This window comes from Schistocerca cancellata, chromosome 9 (assembly GCF_023864275.1).
Source record: "Schistocerca cancellata isolate TAMUIC-IGC-003103 chromosome 9, iqSchCanc2.1, whole genome shotgun sequence".
NCBI classification, from domain to species: domain Eukaryota; kingdom Metazoa; phylum Arthropoda; class Insecta; order Orthoptera; family Acrididae; genus Schistocerca; species Schistocerca cancellata.
In genome coordinates this window covers 60,601,290-60,627,685 of record NC_064634.1, presented here as the reverse complement: position 1 = coordinate 60,627,685, position 26,396 = coordinate 60,601,290, and the positions used below count along the sequence as shown (strand labels likewise).

General features: G+C 43.5%; 1 protein-coding gene across 1 annotated transcript in view; it reads left to right on the top strand.

Annotated features, from left to right (window-relative positions):
* The window catches only part of LOC126101180 (protein lethal(2)essential for life-like), a 95,248-nt gene that overhangs the window by 5,175 nt on the left and 63,677 nt on the right, over positions 1-26,396 (top strand). Inside the window, exon 2 of the mRNA XM_049911878.1 lies at positions 25,588-25,809. Coding sequence (XP_049767835.1) covers positions 25,588-25,809 — 222 coding nt within the window. The remainder of the gene's footprint in view (positions 1-25,587; positions 25,810-26,396) is intronic.

The window sequence follows — 26,396 nt, the reverse complement described above, 5'->3', positions numbered from 1 at the left end:
GGATCACGAGGTAGCTCACTGGCTCACTTCTCCTTACCGCTCTTACGGATCAGACTGCGAGGTAGCTCGCTGCTCTGCACCATTCTCACGCGTGAGATCACACAGAGCAGATCAGATAGCGACTTGAGGTGTCACTTTGCTCTCTGTGCTCTGGGCACAGTGATACAGCTTGCAACTCGCTTTCCTGACTGAACACCTCTGAGTTCTGCTTTTTTATAAAAATAATGGTATGTGTAACACATAATTATTTTAACGTATATGATAGTCCTTGCACACAGGCTGTCTTTTAAGCATAAAACTAAATATGGACATATGCACCATTCCCAAGTGTTTCTGAGATGGAACACATTTAAAGTTACTTTTGTATGTTTTTGTTGAGTAACTCGACATCTCCAGCCCGTAGCGAAACCGTGTTGCATATCAAGCTCAAACTACATTAAATTTCCTATAAAAAGATCCTATTCATTCTTTCTCGAGGACTTATAGTTTGCGCGAAGAGAGCGAGAAAATAATAAAAAACTTGTGCGACGCGCGTGCTCTGGGATGTACGAGTCGATGTTTTATAAGCCAATTTGAGATAGTTTCCGGATTTGATAGCCCACGTGTCCTATATCGAATTATTCGTCTCGACTTCGTCTACAGTACTGTGGCACATGATAAACAATGACAGTGTACTGAATTATAAAAAAAATAAATAACGATGTACATTAAATAAATTCTGTCTCAGAAACCATCCATAACATAGCATATATCCACACAAAGTTTTATGCTTCAAATGACTGTTCCTGTCATCCCTGAATATTGATCATTCGTCCTGAGACAACCTGTATGTTATGTTTAATTTTTTAATTATTCATTTAACCTGGACAGATTAATGCCCCCAGGGCCCCTCTTGCTTCAGACCAGAGTTTTATATGCAATCGCAGAACTTGTTAAAATTCATACTTACTTAAAAAATTGTAATATTTTTAATATGATATCTCTTCTTCTTCTCTCTGCACGTATTAGGCATTTGGCTGTTACACCCCCTTGGTTGAAAAAGTTGATTTTCCTCGGTCTCCCTAAATATCTTCTCCCCACTGAATAATAATATCATCAAGAATGTACCGATCTACTCTTCTTAGCAATCGGATGTCTAGTGTTTGTATTCTGATGGGAACGAGTGTATCTGCTGTGTTGTCCAGGCAAGAGCTTCAAAGTCTAGGCAGCAGTAGTTATTGTGAGCAGTAGTGGGTCAACAATAAGCTTGGTCATTTGGACTATGACGCGGTCCTGTACAGTAAATGCCGAGCTGAAGGATTTTTAGACGGCGTTGTCAACTCAAGACAGAATTTATCGCGACTACCGTTATTTACCTCTGAAATAATCAGTAAGTTTATGTTTTGGTTGCAGTTCAATGTCTGTTATCGCTAAATTCAAGTCCCGCTCTAGTTCCTCGGATGGGACAAATGGATCAGCTGCAGCTACTACTTTGCCTATACTTCTCTAGATAACACAAACTTTTCCACAGAGCATCTGGTCTTTATGTTTTAGATTAATGTTTTGGCATGTCTTAGTTATCGTTTCTCTCAGATTGATTGACTCTGTTTGCTTTTTGCCTGTAATAAATTTCATTTTCAGTGGTAGGAGGTCATTTGTAAGTCTGATGTGCACTGTCTCCGAGATTCATGAACTGTTTTAGCTCTTCTGTTCACAAAGGTGCAGGTTTTCCCTTCAGCTTTCAGGTATTTGGGATAGAATATTTATTGCGTAGTCGAGCTAGTTTATTAGTAGGTCCATAAAGCTTGTCTTTAAAGTCCAGGAATGGAATGGAAGTCGTCCCTCAAATTATCTCTTGCAGCTCCAATGCAAGATACCGTTATATTCTCTGTATGTTGCCATTTAAAGTTTATTCCTTGGATATTTTAGATGATGAATATGATGATGTGAGCTGATTCCAGGTACAAACATTTTTGTTTGTGGATTTCGTGCCAAATATATGTACGAGAGAGAGAGACTATTAGGCTGCATTAAGGGTAGGTGCAAGTTGAAATTCTGTTACATTTGAAGAAGAAACTACACACGTGAATTTCAAAGTGAAGAGGCAGACTATCTACGTGTTACTAGCATTATTTGTGTGCTCCTAAGTCGAATCTAATTTTGGAAGGTCAGTTTTGAAACAGGCTATCTCGCCTACTTTCCGAGGTTTGTAGAGGACGCAGATAGGCAAATTTTGTTAAGGGATTTGATATTTACGGACGTATATTCGACTTGTTTTTCTTTATTACTGTTTGATGTGAGTAGCATGGTCGGTAACAAGTCAAAGCGTTTGTATGCCGTTACTTCACCTGCTCGTCTGTTACTTCTGTTGACCTTTAGGGCAATGGAGCCTATGTTTATGGAACAGATGAGGATGCTTGGCTTTAGCCAGGTGTCCACGTTCGTTACAAGAAAGACATGGATGTCGATATACTGAAATATAAGACAGAGTTCGTCGAAATGAGTTGAAAGTGATAGCCAACTGTGTTCTACAGTAACATTACACACACACTAATAGAACCTGTATCTGCATTAGTAGCCTAGTTCTTAGCTCCTAAATCACAGTCTTCACAGCTCATTTGCACTGCTTTTTTCCAGCCTTCATCCGCGCCAGTCTCTTGTTCACACGCTATGTAACCCAAGTTCGGATATCACATTATTCAAAATTTTTATCTTTCTGGAATGAATCATCGCGTATTGTCAGACTTGTCTTCGGGAGTTCATTAATCACCCACTGTTTCAGACCTTTTCGTATATGATATAGACTTCACGATTGTGGATCTAGGATTCGCATATCATAAAGTCCTACATCTCCTCTATAACTTCTGATTAAAGAATGTGCTGCATGTATATATGTTTTCACTTTTAGCTTCTACTATTTAAAATGCCTTTGTTAACAGTAAATAGTTTAATTTTTCCAGAGTACTTTTCAGTGCTGCCAACAATATGTCAACCACTTTGCCTTTGACTAAAAGAATTTTGACAGATGTAAGGTACCGTTTTACCAAAATGGGAGAAAAACGAAAATGCCGTTACTGTCAGAAAATAATTTCCATGGCTTCTGGCCCATCATGAAACCTGAAGGAGCGTCTAAAATCGAAGCACCCTACACTACTTCTGGAAAGATGTGGGCCATGAATACCATCAAGATCGCCACCAATCGACGGAAAAAACTGAAAAATCATTTCTCGTGAACCGTCCTCACTGACATCTGCTTCCACCGTGGGTGAAGGCATCCTGTCAGAATGGCAAATTAGTGGAGGGATATTTGCCTAGGAACAGCGGTCCCTTCAACTGGGCCTTCAGCTTCTAACAATACCACCACTTGCAAAGTAGGTTAGAAATCAGATTAATAATGTTGTTCTCGCAGCATATGTTCGTTTTATCGGGCAACAACAAAGTTATTGACTGTAGATGGTATCGTCAGAATGGAAATAATGAAGTCACTGTAAAAAAGTAATTAATTTTGGCACTTATCTTGAATGGATTCCCACGTAGATTTCGTCGATGTTGTTATGACTCATCTTCTTGATTATAGGGTGATTCCACTTTGACTGCTAGAAGGTCCAGATCTGTATTTTAGCAATATTTGAAGACCTAACAAATACGTTTTCAGGAAATTCTTAATGATGAAACAATCACAGATCAGAACAATGGTATGGTAGAAATAAGTTTTGAATTGGTGTTCACGATCCACATTTTTATTAAATTTCTTGTAAATTCACATCTACTTCTTCTTAATTGTCACATAGTCAAGAAAACAGTTTTGTATCAATCTTCATATATTTAATTTCCTCTTTAACCAAACACAAGACTTGACTGTTCTTTTACAAAGCAAAATAACAACTTAAATTCTGCAAAGTGAAACAAAGACTGCTCTGTGTGCATTCACGCCAAAACGGTTACAAGTAAGTCAAAGATTATGACAGTCTCACATAAATGAATACACACAAGAACCATATCACTATAATACAGGGTGATTCAAAAAGAATACCACAACTTCAGGAATTTAAAACTCTGCAACGACAAAAGGCAGAGCTAAGCACTATCTGTCGGCGAATTAAGGGAGCTATAAAGTTTCATTTAGTTGTACATTTGTTCGCTTGAGGCGCTGTTGACTAGGCGTCAGCGACAGTTGATGCTAAGATGGCGACCGCTCAACAGAAAGCTTTTTGTGTTATTGAGTACGGCAGAAGTGAATCGACGACAGTTGTTCAGCGTGCATTTCGAACGAAGTATGGTGTTAAACCTCCTGATAGGTGGTGTATTAAACGTTGGTATAAACAGTTTACAGAGAATGGGTGTTTGTGCAAAGGGAAAAGTTCTGGACGGCCGAGAAGCTAGTGATGAAAATGTAGCACGCATCCAGCAAGCATTTGTTCGCAGCCCAGGAAAATCGACTCGCAGAGCTAGCGGAGAGCTGCAAATTCCACAATCAACTGTATGGAGAGTCCTGTCCGTAACTACCTGAACGTCAACTACCCGAGGCGATGGATCGGCCGCCAGGCAGCCCGTGACAGAGCACTTCATCACTGGCCTCCAAGAAGCCCTGATCTTACCCCCTGCGATTTTTTCTTATTGGGGGTATGTTAAGGATATGGTGTTTCGGCCACCTCTCCCAGGCACCATTGATGATTTGAAACGAGAAATAACAGCAGCTATCCAAACTGTTACGCCTGATATGCTACAGAGAGTGTGGAACGAGTTGGAGTATCGGGTTGATATTGCTCGAGTGTCTGGAGGGGGCCATATTGAACATCTCTGAACTTGTTTTTGAGTGAAAAAAAAAACCTTTTTAAAAACTCTTTGTAATGATGTATAACAGAAGGTTATATTATGTTTCTTTCATTAAATACACATTTTTAAAGTTGTGGTATTCTTTTTGAATCACCCTGTATATCAATACATCGGAATACCTATGCAATAATAAAACCAAATGTGAATATTGTCACAAAAATATGTCTGCTACTTCGCAGGAAAGTAGTACGATATTACTGGTATCAAGAACTGGGGTTGGAGTGCCGTAATGGTCACGTAAGTAAAGAACCATTACAAGTTGTACCAGTCCATCAATGACGTCCGGTTCTGGATTAAGTCATGATTTATTTCCTTTTGTGACGCCCTCTCTCCCACAGATTTTAATTAACAACAACCAATAAGTAAATGTTTTAAAACTATAAAGCCGCTCACACTGCATAAAAGTGTGGCATTAAATGTACAGCCTTTAAAAATGATTAGCATCCTTTCTCTGCAGTTGAAGGCACAGAATTTAAGGAAAATTATATGCGCTTTGCCCAAATTTTAATTTACAAAGTCGAAAAACGTTGTCAAACTTTCTAGTTTCTAGTAAATATCATTCGTATTTCAATAAAATAAAGAATTTAAGAAATACTATATATGCTTTACCCAAATTTTAATTTACCAAGTCGAAAAACCTTACCAAACTCTGTAATTTCTAGTATGTATCACAAGTATTTCGCTAAAATAAAAACTGATTTGGCCATGGCAAAGGCAGTCTGCCTTACGTCTGATGGGTGGACGACCGTAAATAACATTAGTTTCTATGTTCTCACAGCACGTTTCATAGATGAGAATAGTGAACTTAAGTCATACCTTTTGCAGTGCTCACAATTAGAAGACAGATGCACTGCAGAAAACATCTCAACCTGGGTAAAGTCTGTTATCGACAAATACGATATCGATTTTAAAATCAGCTACATAATAACAGACAATGCGTCAATTATGAAATTAAATGCCATGCTTCTCAACTTCCACATATCCCATGCTTTGCGTATTCTTTAAACCTCCCTGTGCAACACGCAATTCGCAAGTCCATACAGAAAACCACTGACGAGGTCGAAAGAATAATGTTTTTAAGGACAGACCCTCTGCTTTAAGAAAACTTGCTGAAATGCAAGAAAGTTTAAAAAATGACTGACAAACTGAAACAAAGTGTCCCAAACAGGTGGAAATCTACTTATGAAATGTTGCAAGATTTACTTTAAATAAGTATCGTATAATTTCTTGCGTTGCTATTTTAGGTGGAAAATCGGTCACCTTAAACTTAAAAGATACAGACTGGGAGATAATGCAACAGGCTTTATAGATTTTGAAAGTTTTTGGTGAGGTAACCAAAGAGGTGTCCTCAGAGAAAACAGTCTCACATTCGAAAATGAAAATCTTACGAAGATTAATGGAGTGGCAACTGAAATCTTTTAAAGACAAAAATAAAGAATGTCTTCAAGAAATAGAGCCGTTGGTTTATAATTTCCTTAAAGGGTTATCAGAGTGGTTTTTGGTTATCTTCAGAAACGAATTGATTGTTCAGGCAAGGTTACTGGACCTCCGCTTCAAACGGCAAGGATTTTCAGCAGACAAAACATTTCCAGATTGCTATATGAAGGTTATTGCAGAAATGAAAGCGTTGGTTATTCAACACGAAAACACAGGTCATTTCTCAACCATTTACCACCGTAATGCCTGAGTCTCCAACCTGAGAGGAGTTAGGTGAAACTATTGGTCGGCTTCAAGCCAGTCACGACGCGGAAAGTGCGGCAGTTGTCGACTTGGGCAAATATTTAGTGGAGGGATATTTGCCTAGAAACAGCGATCCCTTGAACTGGTGAGAAACAAGAAAATTGCTGTGGCCAACACTGTATCAGTTGGTTCTAATAGTGTTATGCATCACAGTAACATTGTGCCTTGTGAAGGAATATTTTCAAAAGCAGGACAAATATCCACTGAGAAGAGAAACAGACTCACATCGACTAAAATGGGTCAGATTGAAGAGAAACAGAAGAATAAAAGACAACGAAGAAAACCAACCTGGATGGAAAGTGGTGAATTTTGTATGGCAACAAAAGTTGATGCACTTGGATACAAAGTTCCAAACTGTTTTTCAGAAATATTGCAGTCAAACGAGAAGGAAGAATGGATGCAAGCTATTAGTGAAGAACTTCAATCACTTAAGGAAAACAATACCTGAGTGCTGGTTGACCGTCCGAAGAATGCCAAAGTATTGCAAAACCGCTGGGTTCTACGGCGAAAGGTTGCAGTCAATGGAGGTACTCGCTTTAAAGCCAGATTGGTTGCAAAAGGCTGTATTCAGAAAGCAGGAATTGATTATGACAACGCCTTTAGCCCTGTGGCGCGTTATGACACCATACGAACCCTGTTGGCTGTAGCTGCTTCAAAGAAAATGCTGCTAGAACAATTCGATGTAAAGACAGCTTTTTTGAATGGAATACTTGAAGATGAAGTATATATGGAACAACCAGAAGGTTTTGAAGATGGTACAGTTCGAGTGTGTTTCTGAAAAAAGAGTCTTTATGGGTTGAAGCAAGCACCACGTTGCTGAAACAAACGTTTTGTTGAGTTCATGAAGAAAGCTGGTTTTTCAAACAGTGATGCAGAACCATGCCTATTTTATCGTAGACAAAATGGAAATAGCCTTTATGTGGCAATCTACGTTGATGATGGCCTGATTGTCGGCAGTAACAAGAAAGAAATTGCTGTTTTTATGGATGTTTTACAACATGAATTGGAAATAACAACTGGCAGTCTTGACAATTTTCTTGGCATAAAAATAAAGAAATGTGAAGATGGAGCAATAATGATAAGTCAAGAGGAATGCACAGAAGAAATTATGCAAAGATTTCGAATGGCAGAATGCAATACAGTCTCAACTCCTATTGGACGTGAGGACAATAATCAAAACGAAGAAGCTTCGTCATCAGTATCCTACCGTGAAGCAATTGGTTGTCTCATGTACCTTTCAACAGTAGCTCGTCCAGACATCACTTTTGCAGTCAATAAAGCTGCTCGAGCTATGGAGAAACCAACCATTGAATAGATTAAACCGCATTTTCCGGTATTTGAAAGGGAACTTAAATTTTGGAATTGTATATAATAAAAAGAAGAGTTAAAGATTTACGCTGATGCAGATTTCGCAGGTGATAACCGGACAAGGCGCTCAACAACTGGAATTCTTGCAAAGTACTCAGGTGGTGCAGTGTCATGGACAAGTCAGTTGCAGAAAGTAGTGGCCACATCCACAACCGAGGCGGAAATAATTGCAGCTAGTGAAGGAGCAAAAGAGTTAGTTTGGTTACGTCGTCTGCTATCAGAATTAGTGGAAATGTCGGGGCAGCCTCCAGTTCTTTACATTGACAATGCTAGTGCATTGAAGTTGGCAAAAAATCCAGAATATCATCGACGATCGACGTTCTAAACATATAGAGGTCCGACATTTCTATGTTCGTGAAAGATATCTGAACGGTGAGATTTTCTTGGAACACATTGATGGACACAACCAGTTGGCAGATATTTTGACGAAACCTCTTGAACGAGTTCGATTTAATTTTCTATGTTCAGAAATTGGCATGCAAGAGACAAAGCAATAATTTCATGATTTTTTTGTTTTGGAGGAAGTGTTAAAAGAAAAGAAAAAATTCCTTGACGTCTATATTTATGTGCTGCTCCATGACTCTGCTGTCAATATCTTTATTCTTGGCTTGTGTGTAACTTCTGTGTTTTTCTTACAGTAAATGTTTTATTTTTTCCGTATCAAGGGTGTAATTACAAAGCTAATAAAATGTTTTCTTGCCTGTAAATAATATTTTTCATCGTGATTGATTTTTTCCTTTTTGGGTACATGTATGGTAGTTACTGACTGTAAATGATGAATGCAAATACATTTTAATTACAGTTATAATTTTTATATTGTATTATTTGCAATAAAAGTATCAAAATATTACAAGAATCAGTCTTCATTCATAAAATTTTTCCAGTTGAAAAAAATTTAGGATATTGTTGTAATATTTATGAATTTTACAGCAGACGATATTTAAAGCTTTTATATTTCACAATTAATAGGGACATAACAGAAATTTATTACTTCTCTTTATATGTTCTTTCAAAATAGGACCAAACCAGATAAAAATACAGGTTTAGTGGCCTGAATTAAAAAGTCAATGTGCCTTCCTTTTACTTGTTTTGTGAGTGAGTGGTGGGTCATGAAAAAGAACTATTACATTCCGGTGAGTGACCAGTTCTGATCTCATCTCTGAAAAGAACAGTTTTGCCCATCTTTAGTGTAATTTGATCCCTGACTGTTGCAGATGGCTGGGCACAACTGCTTCACTCGCCTAGCTCAATCAGTAGCATAATGCGATTTTGTAAACATCTCTGTGGCAACGTCTCACTGTTGTCAAAACTCTGTAGACAATTATTGTTTTCGTGTTTACGCCTGCAGCCGTTTGCGCTTCGCAGTTGAAAACCCGCAACAGTGCTATGAACAGTCAGGGATCTTCTTATGCTCAACCATAGGTCGTATCTCCGCTGCGGTGTTTTGCAGATGAGTAGGACAGTGTCCGGTTCAATGAAACGCCTACATATTGGGCACTGAATGTGGTGAAGTAGTCACCAAAATGGACTTGGAGTTGTTTATTCGCCACTGTATCGCACGAATGAAAGCAAGCAGGCTCTGTTTTGGTGGGGTTTGGTTTCAATCACCATCTCCGAAAGTATGTTCCCGTTATTACCAGGTCATACGTTAAGATGGCTCCTGTTTCTTCAAAACTTCAGTGTCCCACTGCCAGCAACCAGTCACCGGCATTCATAAACGTAAGAGGTCAACATTCAAGCGTTTTGGATAGGTATAGATTAAAGAGCAGTGAGCGAGGACATATTCCTGAGGTAGTCCATCGTTTAGCGTCATAAAAGAGCTTATCCTTTTGCCCAGTATGTTTCGAAATGACCTTCCGGCAAGCATGGTGTTAATAAGTTAGACTGTTTTTCAGAGTGGGATTATATGAACGAGTTTGTAGAGAAGACAGTGTCTCCAGACTGTATCGTAAGCCGCTGTGAGACGTTTTTAAGACCAGCACCTTGCTTCAAGTCTTTATGATGTATATTGCGGGAATTCTCGTCTTCCAAGTTAACGAGATCAGCATTCACACTCAGGCACCTTATCGAATGGCACGAAAACTACCCTAACGCAATACCACAAAAAAATCTGGAGCTGTTTGGAACAATGAGTGAGTTGTAACAATCAACCTCACGCGGTTTGGTAGTCCTACGGTGTCTAAACGTCGGTGTCTGGAGTCAGATGCATGTGGCACACCTGAAGAAACTTGTGGACTCTGTTCTTCGATTAATTGTGGCCAAGGCAACATGTGTTGTTACACGATATCAACGTAACACTACCAAGGGGTGAATATGTTTTATTCAGTGTGCTTCTTTTATGTTGCCCATTCCCACTCCTACCCACCAGTAGGGCTGACACATCAGATGGAGTCTCACCGATCAGCCTATGGCTTCAAGGACCTGTGATTATGAAACTAATGAAAGTCAGTGATTCTTGAACTTTTCCCGGTGAATGCCGAAAGTCAGTGTCGAACGGTCAAGCGAACCACGTCGCCATCATCAGGTCGGTTGATGAACTGATTGCCTAGGAGCCGGCGCAGGCCTTTTACATCCAAACCCCTGCCTCCAACATGGCACACTGTGTGTGGCCAGCACCGAGCAGTGAACGCACATCCATCATCTCCTTTCCCCACCCCTCCTCCCCTCGGCACGGCGCTTGCGCCGCTAAGCTCAAGTATTGTGGTATGAAGGAGACAGCGCTCAAATGGTTTAAATCATACCTAACTGGAAAAGTACAGAAAGTTGAAGTAAGCAGTTCACATAATATGCAAAAAACTGTTGAGTTCTCAAACTTGGGACAATCAAGAATGGGATGCCGCAAGGTTCGGTCTTGGGTCCTCTGCTGTTCTTAATTTATATTAATGACTTGCCATTCTATATTCACGAAGATGCAAAGCTGGTACTTTTTGCCGATGATACAAGTATAGCTATCACAACCAGCAGACAAGAATTAACTGATGAAATCGTAAACGATGTTTTTCAGAAAATCATTAAGTGCTTCTCTGCAAATGGGCTCTCATTAAACTTTGACAAAACGCAGTATATACAGTTCCACACAGTAAATGGAATGACACCATTAATAAATATAGACTTACAATAAATATAGACTTCTATCAGAAATCGGTAGCTAAGGTAGAATATTCAAAATTTCTAGGTGTATGCACTGATGAGGAGGTCATTCCAAGGCGTGGTAGGCAGCGAAAGACGTCCCCGGAGGCTGATCAGAACACCTCCCCGGTGCGTCTGACAAATAGGTTTCAGGTACTGTCTTTGGCTGAGCCAGATGCAGCTGCCTGCCCTGTTTCAGAGGATGATTCTCAGCCTTCAAGGTCTGGCCAATCGCAGAGGGTGGGCTTATTGGTAGTTGGCATCTCCAATGTTAGGCGCGTAATGGGGCCCCTTAGGGATATGGCGGCTAAGGAGGGGAAGAAATCCAGTGTGCACTCCGCATGCATTCCGGATGGAGTCATTCCTGATGTGGAAAGGGTCCTTCCGGATGCCATGAAGAGCACAGGGTGCAGCCAGCTGCAGGTGGTCGCACATGTCGGCACTAATGACGTGTGTCGCTTTGGATCTGAGGAAATTCTCTCTGGATTCCAGTGGCTATATGATTTCGTGAAGGCTGCCGGTCTTGCTTGCGAGATGAAGGCAGAGCTCACCATCTGCAGCATCGTTGACAGAACCGACTGCGGACGTTTGATGCAGTGCCGGGTGGAGGGTCTGAATTAGAGGCTCAGACGGTTTTGCGACCGTGTTGGCCGCAGATTCCTTGACTTGCGCCATAGGGTGGTGGGGTTTCGGGTTCCGCTGTATAGGTCAGGAGTTCACTACACTCAGCTGGCGGCTACACGGGTAGCGGAGGCTGTGTGGCGTGGACTGGGCGGGTTTTTAGGTTAGAAGGCCTCGGGAAAGTACGGGGTGGGCTGCAATCTCAAAGGGTGCATGGAAAATACAGGACGTGCTTGGATCAAGGAACAGTCGGAATTTTAGTTGTAAATTGTTGTAGTTGTGCTGGGAAAGTCCCTGAGCTTCAAGTGCTAATAGAAAGCACAGAAGCTGAAATCGTTATAGGTACAGAAAGCTGGCTAAAGCCTGAAATAAGTTCTGCAGAAATTTTTACGAATTCTCAGACGGTGTTCAGGAAAGATAGATTAGGTAGAATTGGTGGGGGAGTGTTTGTGTCTGTCAGTAGTGGTTTATCTTGTAGTGAAGTCGAAGTAGATACTCCGTGCGAATTGGTATGGGTGGAGGTTATACTTAACAGCCGAACTAAGTTAATAATTGGCTCCTTCTACCGACCCCCAGAATCCGATGATATAGTTGCTGAACAGTTCAGAGAAAATTTGAGTCTCGTAACAAATAAATACCCCACTCATACGGTTATAGTTGGTGGGGACTTCAACCTTCCCTCGATATGTTGGCAAAAATACTTGTTCAAAACCGGTGGTAGGCAGGAAACAGCCGGCCGGTGTGGCCGTGCGGTTCTAAGCGCGTCAGTTTGGAACCGCGTGACCGCTACAGTCGCAGGTTCGAATCCTGCCTCGGGCATGGATGTGTGTGATGTCCTTAGGTTAGTTAGGTTTAAGTAGTTCTAAGTTCTAGGGGACTGATGACCTCAGTAGTTAAGTCCCATAGTGCTCAGAGCCATTTGAACCATTTTGCAGGAAACATCTTCCGAGATTGTCCTAAATGCTTTCTCCGTAGATTATTTTGAGCAGTTAGTCCACGAACCCACGCGAATTGTAAATGGTTGCGAAAACACACTTGACCTCTTAGCCACAAACAATCCAGAGCTAATAGAGAGCATCATGACGTATAGGGATTAGTGATCACACGGTCGTTGTAGCTAGGCTCAATACCGTTTCTTCCAAATCCACCAGAAACAAACGCAAAATAATTTTATTTAAATAAGCGGATAGAGCGTCACTAGAAGCCTTCCTAAGAGACAATCTCCATTCCTTCCGAACTGACTATGCAAATGTAGACGAGATGTGGCTCAAATTCAGATATATAGTAGCAACAGCAATTGAGAGATTCATACCTCATAAATTGGTAAGAGATGGAACTGATCCCCCATGGTACACAAAACAGTCCCGAACGCTGTTGCAGAGGCAACGGAAAAAGCATGTGAAGTTCAGAAAACGCGAAATCCCGAAGATTGGCTAAAATTTACAGACGCGCGAAATTTGGCACGGACTTCAATGCGAGATGCCTTTAATAGGTTCCACAACGAAACATTGTTTCGAAATTTGGTTGAAAATCCGAAGAAATTCTGGTCGTATGTAAAGTACACAAGCGGCAAGACCCAGTCAATACCTTCGCGGCACAGTTTCGATGGTACTGTTACCGACGACTGTGCCGCTAAAGCGGAGTTATTGAACGCAGTTTTCCGAAATTCCTTCACCAGGGAAGACGAATGGAATATTCCAGAATTTGAAACACGAACAGCTGCTAGCATGGGTTTCTTAGAAGTAGATACCTTAGGGATTGCGAAGCAACTCAAATCGCTTGATACGGGCACGTCTTCAGGTCCAGATTGTATACCGATTAGGTTCCTTTGAGATTACGCTGATATAATAGATCCCTTCTTAGCAATCATATACAACCGCTCGCTCACCGATAGATCTGTACCTACAGATTGGAAAATTGCGCAGGTCACACCAGTGTTTAAGAAGGGTAGTAGGAGTAATCCATCGAACTACAGACCTATATCATTGACGTCGGTTTGCAGTAGGGTTTTGGAGCATATACTGTATTCAGACACTACGAATCACCTCGAAGGGAACGATCTATTGATACGTAATCAGCATGGTTTCAGAAAACATCGTTCTTATGCAACGCAGCTAGTTCTTTATTCGCACGAAGTAATGGCCGCTATCGACAGTTGATCTCAAGTTGATTCCGTATTTCTAGATTTCCGGAAAGCTTCTGACACCGTTCCTCACAAGCGACTTCTTATCAAACTGCGGGCCTATGCGGTATCGTCTCAGTTGTGCGACTGGATTCGTGATTTCCTGTCAGGAAGGTCGCAGTTCGTAGTAATAGACGGCAAATCATCGAGTAAAACTGAAGTGATATCAGGTATTCCCCAGGGAAGCGTCCTGGGACCTCTGCTGTTCCTGACCTATATAAATGACCTGGGTGACAATCTGAGCAGTTCTCTTAGGTTGTTCGCAGATGATGCTGTAATTTACCGTCTAGTAAGGTCATCCGAAGACCAGTATCAGTTGCAAAGCGATTTAGAAAATATTGCTGTATGGTGTGGCAGATGGCAGTTGACGCTAAATAACGAAAAGTGTGAGGTGATCCACATGAGTTCCAAAAGAAATCCATTGGAATTCGATTACTCGATAAATAGTACAATTCTCAAGGCTGTCAATTCAACTAAGTACCTGGGTGTAAAAATTACGAACAACTTCAGTTGGAAAGACCACATAGATAATATTGTGGGGAAGGCGAGCCAAAGGTTGCGTTTCATTGGCAGGACACTTAGAACATGCAACAAGTCCACTAAAGAGACAGCTTACACTACACTCGTTCGTCGTCTGTCAGAATATTACTGCGCGGTGTGGGATCCTTACCAGGTGGGATTGACGGAGGACATCGAAAGAGTGCAAAAAAGGGCAGTTCGTTTTGTATTATCACGTAATAGGGGAAAGAGTGTGGCAGATATGATACGCGAGTTGGGATGGAAGTAATTTAAGCAAAGACGTTTTTCGTCGCGGCGAGATCTATTTACGAAATTTCAGTCACCAACTTTCTCTTCCGAATGCGAAAATATTTTGTTGAGCCCAACCTACATAGGTAGAAATGATCATCAAAATAAAATAAGAGAAATCAGAGCTCGAACAGAAAGGTTTAGGTGTTCGTTTTTCCCGCGCGCTTTTCGGGAGTGGAATGGTAGAGAGATAGTATGATTGTGGTTCGATGAACCCTCTGCCAAGCACTTAAATGTGAATTGCAGAGTAATCATGTAGATGTAGATGTAGATGAGGGGTTGAACTGTAAAAAACACACTGAAGACCTGCTGAAACGTTTGAGTTCAGCTACTTATGCTATTAGGGTCACTGAAAATTTTGGCGATATACATCTCAGTACATTAGGTTACCACGCCTATTTTCGTTCTCTGCTTTCGTATGGCATCATATTCTGGGGTAACTCATCATTGAGTAAAAGAGTGTTCATTGCACAAAAGCGTGTAATCAGAATAATTGCTGGAGCTCATCCAAGATCATCCTACAGACACTTATTTAAAGAGCTAAGGATCTTCACTGTAGCCTCAAATATATATATTCACTTATGAAATTTGTTATTAACAATCCGAACGAATTCAAAAGTAATAGCAGCGTACATGGTTGCAAGACTAGGAGAAAGGATGATCTTTACTACACAAGGTGAAATCTAACTTTGGCTCAGAAAGGGGTAGATTATGCTGCCACAAGAGTCTTTGGTCACTTAACCTAATAGCATCAAAAGTCTGACAGATAGCCATATAGCACTTAAAAGGAAATTTCTGAATGGCAACTCCTTCTACTCATTAGATGAATTTTTGGATAGCCTGTAGTAAGTGGGTAATTTCCCCCCCCCCCCTAAAATTAATTAAAAATATTAAGTGCCATGTAATATTTTGTGTAATGTAATATCTTGTATAGACACCTTTTATTAACCTGACACGTTTCACATCATTACGAAGTGTCGTATTCATGATCTATGGAACAAGTACTAATCTAATCTAATCTCTAATCTTTCGCGCCCAAGGAGGCGTCTTGGCTGTTGCTCCCTCCTGTCCCTGAAATCAGTTCGGTGTGATATATCTACTCCCTCTTCTTAATCAGACTGACAACGTAAACGCAGGTTTCCAGGACTTAGTAAGGATGCAGCCACTACCATGATTGACCAACAGTTCGCTTACTCTCCCCTTAATCTCGATTGATTCATTAATGACACAGTCCCAAACGTTAGATGTCGGTGTGAGTAATTTTGGTCGTAATGCATCCTGTATAATAAAGTCTGCAGTGCGTTCGCTGGCGACTAGTGCAACAAGATAAAGTTAATGATACAGATATATTATAACTAACTTAGGCAATGCAAGCTGCGTGGCAAAGTAAGCAATTAACGACCTGCTCTTATGACGCAAGTGTGATATTTACATTTCCCTAAAATTGACATACTGGTCACGCATCAGTACTAAACAGTGACCAGGACATGACTGACCCTCAGTCGGGCAGCGATTGAATGACCCAGCAGGAAGGCCCAGAGCAGAATGACCCAGAATCTTAGTTCACAGCCCCCAACCACCTTACTTTCTGAATACTTTATGAAGGTGACGAAGGGGACGACTTCTTGCTGTTGCCAATGTGACAGACGAGAATATAGATTATTTAATGAATGAACGGATGAAAGCTGCAGAAACTTTGCACTCTTGGCGTTCGAAACGCACCTTAACAAAGGAGAAGTTGGTAGTCAGATGGAGCAGTGTCCCGTCAATTGTTCGGCATCTTCGAGCCAAGCGGGGCGGCTCAGTTCGACTGGGTGCACTAAATTTTGGAGTGAAAGCAATGGACCTGCCGACGCTGGTCGGGTGGTGTCTTGGTGTCTCGTCCTCTGATGTCCCACCAGAACAGAGAGAAATGTGGTGCTCAGTTATCCTCTGAGGATGGCGGTGGCAGCACGGCGCCCAGGAGAGGCGCCGGCTCCGGCACGCTGCATGCAACCTTAGGCCGGTATCACACTTTGGTTTCCATTTAGCGACCGATCGGAACTTACTTTCTGGACAACCCTCGTATAATTCAGAGGCGCAGTGTCCTCTGATAAAGCACATGTTACTACTGCAAGGGATTGCTATTACAGCAATGTTTAGCACCTGTAGTTAACCAGAGAGCACACAAATGACAGAGTATCAGGCCAACATGTTCCCTTACGCGCCTTATGATAACACATCTCTCATCTATGTCAATAGATTATCTTCACAACGAATCAGGCCCCATCCTTCAGAACAACGCAATATACGTTAGCGCCTTCTGCACTACTGGCCATTAAAATTGCTACACCACGAAGATGACATGCTACACATGCGAAATTTAACAGACAGGAAGAAGATGCTGTGATATTCAAATGATTAGCTTTTCAGAGCATTCACACAAGGTTGGCGCCGGTGGTGACACCTACAACGTGCTGACATGAGGAAAGTTTCCAACCGATTTCTCATACACAAACAGCAGTTGACCGGCGTTGCCTGGTGAAACGTTGTTGTGGTGCCTCGTGTAAGGAGGAAAAATGCGTACCATCACGTTTCCGACTTTGATAAAGGTCGGATTGTAGCCTATCGCGATTGCGGTTTATCGTATCGCGACATTGCTGCTCGCGTTGGTCGAGAACCAATGACTGTTAGCAAAACATGGAATCGGTGGATGCAAGAGGGTAATACGGAACGCCGTGCTAGATCCCAACCGCCTCGTATCACTAGCAGTCGAGATGACAGGCATCTTATCCGCATGGCTGTAACGCATCGTGCAGCCACGTCTCGATCGCTGAGTCAACAGATGGGGACGTTTGCAAGACAACAGCCATGTGCACGAACAGTTCGACGACCTTTGCAGTAGCATGGACTACCAGCTCGGAGACCATGGCTGCGGTTACCCTTGACGCTGCATCACAGACAGGAGCGCCTGCGATGGTGTACGCAACGACGAACCTGGGTGCACGATTGGCAAAACGTCATTTTTTCGGATGAATCCAGATTCTGTTTACAGCATCATGATGGTCGCATCCGTGTTTGGCGACATCGCGGTGAACGCACATTGGAAGTGTGTATTCGTCATCGCCATACTGGCGTATCACAAGGCGTGATGGTATGAGGTCCCATTGGTTACACGTCTCGGTCACCTCTTGTTCGCACTGACTGCTCTTTGAACAGTGGACGTTACATTTCAGATGTGTTACGACCCGTGGCTCTACCCTTCATTCGATCCCTGCGAAACCCTACATTTCAGCAGGATAATGCACGACCGCATGTTGCAGGTCCTTACGGGCCTTTCTGGATAAAGAAAATGTTCGACTACTGCCCTGACCAGCACATTCTCCAGATCTCTCAGCAATTGAAAACATCTGTCAATGGTGGCCGAGCAACTGGCTCGTCACAATGCGCCAGTCACTATTCTTGATGAACTGTGGTATCGTGTTGAAGCTGCATGGGCAGCTGTACTTGTACACGCCATCCAAGCTCTAATTGACTCAATGCCCAGGCGTATCAAGGCCGTTTATTACTTACAGAGGTGGTTGTTCTGGGTACTGATTTCTCAGGATCTGTGCACCCAAATTGCGTGAAAATGTAATCACATGTCAGTTCTAGTATAATATATTTGTCCAATGAATACACGTTTATCATCTGCATTTCTTCTTGGTGTAGCAATTTTAATGGCCAGTAATGTAGAACAATCTGTCTGCTCTTTACGTACATAGAATTTAGACACTAGTTTCACTCAGAGTTAGACAATTAATTCTGCACTTGTAATGATGCAGCTGCAATAGCCACTCAGTCGCCTGAACCTTACCACATTACACAATGAATTTAGAATCGTTTAACTGCACTCGTCTCTTCGGCCATCTTGTGTACAAGGAAACCTTGAAGACTTATTGGAAATTTACACCAGCGCCGGGCCATGCAAGAAATACTTACCCCTGACGATGAGACTGCATCTTGATTGCGATTTGCGGTTCTGCAGTTGTTCTGTAGTTCATCACAGTTCCAATGAGACTTCGTATCACACAGTCAAATTCACTGCCTTGTGTACGCTTTTACTGACGTATTAAATTGCGGAATTATCTATCGCTACTTAGCTGCTGTTCCAGACACTCGGAGCAGTGCCTGGAAACCCATTTCTATTGTAGAAGCACTTACTGAGCAAATAAAGTTAGCATTTCATCGGAGCGGTCCTGAACGGGGTGACTTCAACAGAAACAAAAGTAACTTCAGGTGTGACCCAGGGCAGCGTAATAGGTCCTCTGCTTTTTACGATTTACATAAACGATCTGGTTGATGGTACTGACAGCGGCCTTAGACTGTTTGACGATAAGCTCTAGTCTACAGTAAAGTAGTATCACACGAAAGTTGTGAATAAATCAATGAGGATTTTCAGAAAATAAATGCGTGGTGTAATGACTGACAGTTACCTCTCAATATTAGTAAGTGTAACCTACTGCGTATAACAAGGCGAAAATCCCCATTAATGTATGAGTACAAAATAAATGATCAGTCTTTGGAAGCGGTAACATCAGTCAAGTATCTGGGTGTGACTATTCGAAATAATCTCAAATGGAATAATCAGATTACACAAGTAGCGGGTAAGGCGAACTCTAGATTGCGGTTTATTGGTAGAACCCTGAAGCGATGCAGTCCTTCAACGAAGGAAATAGCGTACAATACGTTAGTTCGTCCAGTCTTGGAGTATTATTCGTCTGTATGGGACCCTTACCAGTTGGGTCTGATTCAAGAAATCGAGAAGGTCCAAAGAAGAGAGGCAAGATTCGTGACTGGTACATTTAGCTACCGCGAGAGCGTTACAAATCTCATAGAAAGTTTGAAGTGGGACACACTTGCAGATAGACGACGCGCTAAAAGCAAGGGGCTGCTCACTAAATTCCGAAATCCGATCTTCACCGAGGATGTAGAGCATATATTATTACCACCAACTTTCAAATCGCGCAGTGATCACTATTTAAAGATAACGGAAATTAGAGCTCGTACTGAGGCGTTCAGACAGTCGTTATTCCATCGCGCGATCCGCGAGTGGAACAGAGGGGGGGGGGGGGGGGGGGGAAATATGACTTTGGCGCGAATTGTGCCCTCCGCCACACACTACTTGGTGGCTAGCGGAGTATATATGAAGATGTAGATACAAATCTGTCCATCCTGGAGGACCCAGAGCGACTCTTCAGAGCGAAAGCACCACCGCCAATATAGCGCTCCCCACCACTTTATTCGTACCTCCGCGCCGGCGATCAGTCACGTCTTTACTCATTTTATAAACTAACGAAAGAAAATAGCATTTAAGAGAGGGCATCGTTTTCTTAAGCCCTGTCCTCAATTCCGTGCTTTAGATTATATTTAAAAATACATTTTTCTTAACCTGAACGGTTAAGAACAAGTGGGACTATTTTCTCTCGACGCCGATATCTGGCAATACCGCCATTGAAGTTCTACAGGAGGGGCGGGGGAGGGGGGGTGGCGATGTTTCCCTTAGCTTTCTGATACTGGAACGGTATTATTAAGCTGAAATTGTTCTAGAATGTACCAGAAACCTATCATTTTCCCGCCAGACTGGCATCCGGCCACGTCAACCAGTGCGCCTTTCTGCTCGAGATGACTCAGAGCCTTCTATACCGATCGCTCGACGTATGCCTGCCCATTTCCTTCTGCGTACTGACATTTACATTTACTTTGATTAATAATGAAAACGTATTAATTAATATCGCCTTAGGGGAAGCGTGAATTACTTTGGTTTAAATTTATTATTATCATTAAAATTACTGTTGAAGCCTTTAAATACACTACTAGCCATTAAAATTGCTACACCATGAAGAAATGCGGATGATAAACGGATATACATTGGACAAAAACATTATACTAGAACTGACACGTGATTACATTTTCACGCAATTTGGGTGCATAGATCCTGAGAAATCAGTGCCCAGAACAACCACCTCTGGCCGTAATAAGGGCCTTGATACGCCTGGGCATTGAGTCAAACAGAGCTTGGATGGCGTGTACAGGTACAGCTGCCCATGCAGCTTCAACATCATACCACAGTTCGTCAAGCGTAGTGACCGGCGTATTATGACGAGACAGTTGCTCGGCCAACATTGACCAGACGTTTGCAATTGGTGAGAGATCTGGAGAATGTGCTGGCCAGGGCAGAAGAGAAGTCGAACATTTTCTGTATCCAGAAAGGCCCGTACAGGACCTGCAACATGCGGTCGTGTATTATCCTGCTGAAATGTAGGGTTTCGCATGGATCGAATGAAGGGTAGAGCCGCAGGTCGTAACACATCTGAAATGTAACGTCCAATGTTCGAAGTGCCGTCAATGCGAACAAGAGGTGACCGAAACGTGTAACCAATGGCACCCCATACCATCACGTCGGGTGACACGCCAATATGGAGATGACGCATACACGCTTCCAATGTGCGTTCACCGTGATGTCGCCAAACACGGACGCGACCATCACGATGCTGTAAACAGAATCTGGATTCATCCGAAAAAATGACGTTTTGCCATTGGTGCACCCAGGTTCGTCGTTGAGTACACCACCGCAGGCGCTCCTGTCTGTGATGCTGCGTCAAGGGTAACTGCAGCCACGGTCTCCGAGCTGATAGTCCGTGCTGCTGCAAACGTCGTCGAACTTTTCGTGTAGATGGTTGTCGTCTTGCAAACGTCCCCATCTGTTGACTCAGGGATCGAGACGTGGCTGCACGATCCGTTACAGCCATGCGGATAAGATGCCTGTCATCTCGACTGCCAGTGATACGAGGCCGTTGGGATGTAGCACGGCGTTCCGTATTACTCTCCTGAAACCCACCGATTCCATATTCTACTAACAGTCATTGGATCTCGACCAACGCGAGCAGCAATGTCGCGATACGATAAACCGCAATCGCGATAGGCTACAATCCGACCTTTATCAAAGTCGGAAACGTGATGGTACGCATTTCTCCTCCTTACACGAGGCACCACAACAACGTTTCACCAGGCAACGCCGGTCAACTGCTGTTTGCGTATGAGAAATCGATTGGAAACTTTCCTCACGTCAGCACGTTGTAGGTGTCGCCACCAGCGCCAACCTTGTGTGAATGCTTTGAAATGCTAATCATATGCATATAACAGCATCTTCTTCCTGTCAGTTTAATTTCGCGCCTGTAGGACGTCATCTTCGTGGTGCAGCAATTTTAATGGCCAGTAGTGTAAAAATGCAAAATAGAGAGGGTATATTTATACAGTACTACGTAATGTAGTTGCTACATTACGAAGTATACCGATCTATGTTCACTGTATCGGAGGCGCACGGGCACTGAATAGCCCTCGCAAGAAGGCTGACGTTAAGTGACACGAGGTGACCCTCTGCCTTGTAGACGACATCCGATCCACCCTATTGCATACCAGGACAAGCTGCTCTGAGGCTTTTCTCTTTACCTAAGCAGACGTGGACGAGTTACGCATCTGAAATGAAACAGTCGCAGAAGGGAAACGGTACGTTTCCAGACATGCGTTCCTATTCAAAACATTATGCAATCACTCGCCTCTACAAGTCACGAAGTTTGTAACGGGAATTTCCGAACACGCTGTATAAGGACTGTTTTTCGAGTTAAGCGTTAATGTTATATATTTTTTTACTGTTTTAAGTTTTTAGTTGAATTATGACTGCATTGTCAAAGATTACATTTACTCAGTTTTCGTGTCTCACTCTTGATGAATAACATCTTTCAGTGTTGTTCACGAATATTGTACCTTAGTTGACGACTTTAGTCACTTAACGTCTGATGATGACCAATGTAAGGCGAAAACCATTATGCAAATAAATTAATTCTGTAGCACATAGACAATAATGAGCTTCTCATTTGTAAAAATACATCGAATTTCGTTTCTTGTTCTGTTTAATCCTTGCCCTTTTTTTCTAGAAGATCCTGGCAGGAATTACGTATCATTCTTTTCGGCAAGTTACACCTAGGTATGATCTTCGTCGTTTCTAATATCTTATCCAACGCTTCGCACAGAAAAACAGTTGTTTAGTTTTGGCCTTACACCCACACCGAAGTCTTCCCTTATCATCCTGTAGTGGGATTTGCTGTCATTTACCGTTTTCTGCAGCTCCTTATACACAAAAGTTATAGGATACTTCCTAACACCATGTCATAAGGTACCTCCTAACACATCCTTCTGCCACGTCATCCTTAAAAATGAAGTTGATGAATGACTGCAAATGGTCTCCAGGCAGTTGATTATAACCATTTACAGACAACGATCGCTTCAGTTGGCCTAGAGGACGCAGTCCATTCCATGTAAACACACCCACACCTTTATGGAGCCGCCTCCAGCTGGCGCAGTGCCTTGTTGACTGTTTGGTCCATGGCTTCGTAGGGTTGCGCCAACCTCGAACCGCAACTGAAATCGGGACGCATCTGTCCAGGGTACGTTTCTCCAACTGACCAGCGACAACCAGTATACACTCCTGGAAATGGAAAAAAGAACACATTGACACCGGTGTGTCAGACCCACCATACTTGCTCCGGACACTGCGAGAGGGCTGCACAAGCAATGATCACACGCACGGCACAGCGGACACACCAGGAACCGCGGTGTTGGCCGTCGAATGGCGCTAGCTGCGCAGCATTTGTGCACCGCCGCCGTCAGTGTCAGCCAGTTTGCCGTGGCATACGGAGCTCCATCGCAGTCTTTAACACTGGTAGCATGCCGCGACAGCGTGGACGTGAACCGTATGTGCAGTTGACGGACTTTGAGCGAGGGCGTATAGTGGGCATGCGGGAGGCCGTGTGGACGTACCGCCGAATCGCTCAACACGTGGGGCGTGAGGTCTCCACAGTACATCGATGTTGTCGCCAGTGGTCGGCGGAAGGTGCACGTGCCCATCGACCTGGGACCGGACCGCAGCGACGCACGGATGCACGCCAAGACCGTAGGATCCTACGCAGTGCCGTAGGGGACCGCACCGCCACTTCCCAGCAAATTAGGGACACTGTTGCTCCTGGGGTATCGGCGAGGACCATTCGCAACCGTCTCCATGAAGCTGGGCTACGGTCCCGCACACCGTTAGGCCGTCTTGCGCTCACGCCCCAACATCGTGCAGCCCGCCTCCAGTGGTGTCGCGACAGGCGTGAATGGAGGGACGAATGGAGACGTGTCGTCTTCAGCGATGAGAGTCGCTTCTGCCTTGGTGCCAATGATGGTCGTATGCGTGTTTGGCGCCGTGCAGGTGAGCGCCACAATCAGGACTGCATACGACCGAGGCACACAAGGCCAACACCCGGCATCATGGTGTGGGGAGCGATCTCCTACACTGGCCGTACACCACTGGTGATCGTCGAGGGGACACTGAATAGTGCACGGTACATCCAAACCGTCATCGAACCCATCGTTCTACCATTCCTAGACCGGCAAGGGAACTTGCTGTTCCAACAGGACAATGCACGTCCGCATGTATCCCGTGCCACCCAACGTGCTCTAGAAGGTGTAAGTCAACTACCCTGGCCAGCAAGATCTCCGGATCTGTCCCCCATTGAGCATGTTTGGGACTGGATGAAGCGTCGTCTCACGCGGTCTACATGTCCAGCACGAACGCTGGTCCAACTGAGGCGTCAGGTGGAAATGGCATGGCAAGCCGTTCCACAGGACTACATCCAGCATCTCTACGATCGTCTCCATGGGAGAATAGCAGCCTGCATTGCTGCGAGAGGTGGATATACACTGTACTAGTGCCGACATTGTGCATGCTCTGTTGCCTGTGTCTATGTGCCTGTGGTTCTGTCAGTGTGATCATGTGATGTATCTGACCCCAGGAATGTGTCAATAAATTTTCCCCTTCCTGGGACAATGAATTCACGGTGTTCTTATTTCAATTTCCAGGAGTGTAGTTACGAGCCTGGGAGAGGTGCTACAGGCCATGTCATGCTGTTAGCAAAGGCCGTAGAGTCGGTCGTCTCCTGCCATATCCAATTAACGCCAAATTTCGCCTCCATGTTCTAAAGGATACGTTCGTCATACGTCCCACATTGATTCCTGCAGGTACTTCACGCAGTGTTGCTTGTCTGTCAACAATGAACACTGTACGCAAACGCCGCTGCTCTCGGTCGTTAAGTGAAGGCCATGGGCTACTGCGTTGTGATGGGTGGAGTAATGCCTGAAATTTTGTAGACTCGGCACACTCTTGACACTGTGGATCTAGGAATATTGAATCCCCTGATGGGTGGCGAAATGGAATGTCCCATGCATCTAGCTCGAGCTACCACTCTGCATCCAAAGTGTATGAATTCCCGTCGTGCGAATGTAATCTCGTCAGACACCTTTTGATATGGATCACCTGTGTACAAATCACGGCTCCGCCAATGCACTGCCCTTTTGTTCCTGGTGTACGCGATTGTACCGGCATCTGTACATGTGCTTATCGCTATCTCATGAATTTTCTTACCTCAGTGTATAGGTCTTCCTCGTTGTCCGCAGTTCTTGGTCCCGCGGTCGCGTTTTCGCTTCCCCAGTACGGGGTCTCGGGTTCGATTCCCGGCGGGGTCAGGGATTTTCACCTGTCTCGAGACGACTGGGTGCCTGTGTTGTCCTCGTTTTATCATCGTTCATGAAAGTGGCGAGAGTGGACTGAGCAAAGGTTGGGAATTTGTACGGGCGCTGATAACCGCGCAGTTGAGCGCCCCGCAATCCAAACCTCATCGTCATCGTTAGAACGCATGAACGTCGATGCATGGCATTCAGTAACTTCCACAGTATTTTTCTCCTGTTCTGTCTGAGCCTACTTCAGTATTTGTAAAATATCTTGTTTAAAACAAAGCATACACGTTAATTACATCATGCTTCCTGTTTCATTGTTCTGACTGAGTTTACTTCATTCAAATTGCTTAAAGGTTACCTTGGACGTCAAACATTTCAAGGAAGGGGATGTGAAAGTGAAAGTGGTTGGCAACGACGTGGTGGTTGAGGCGGAGCACGATGAACGTCAAGATGAGCACGGCTACATCTCACGCAGCCTCAAGCGCAAGTACGCGTTGCCGGATAACGTGGATTCAGATAAAGTGAGGACCGAACTCTCCTCAGACGGCATCCTCACAATCACTGCTCCAAAGAAGGTAAGCAAGCAGACTGCAGAACTTTTTAATCTCGAGTTAATTTTTCAACAACATCCTATTCGTTGCAATGAATTACATTGTGATACCCATAAGGGTGGGATTTCTTGTGCGCTAATAGCCACTGGAACTGCAGCATATCGAAGGCAGCGTGCGACAAATGTCAGTATGGTGTTACGTGTATTACCCACTTGGATCCATAAAGGATCAGCATTTCACAGCAACTGCAGAAAGAAGGTAGGAATAACAGCATCTGTACTCCACATGCGGAGTGATTTTACTAAATGGGTGAAACTGTGGGACATGTTGCCTGAAGTGTGTTCCAAGGGAGATATATCCTCTCGAAAGTGGACATACAGTGACCTTGTGAGGGCCGACCGGTGTGGCCGAGCGGTTCTAGGCGCTTCAGTCTGGAACTGCGCGACCGCTACGGTCGCAGGTTCGAATCCTGCCTCGGGCATGGATGTGTGTGATGTCCTTAGGTTAGTTAGGTTTAAGTAGCTCTAAGTTCTAGGGGACTGGTGACCTCAGATGTTAAGTCCCATAGTGCTCAGAGCCATTTTGAACCTTGTGAGGACCAGGCAGACAGA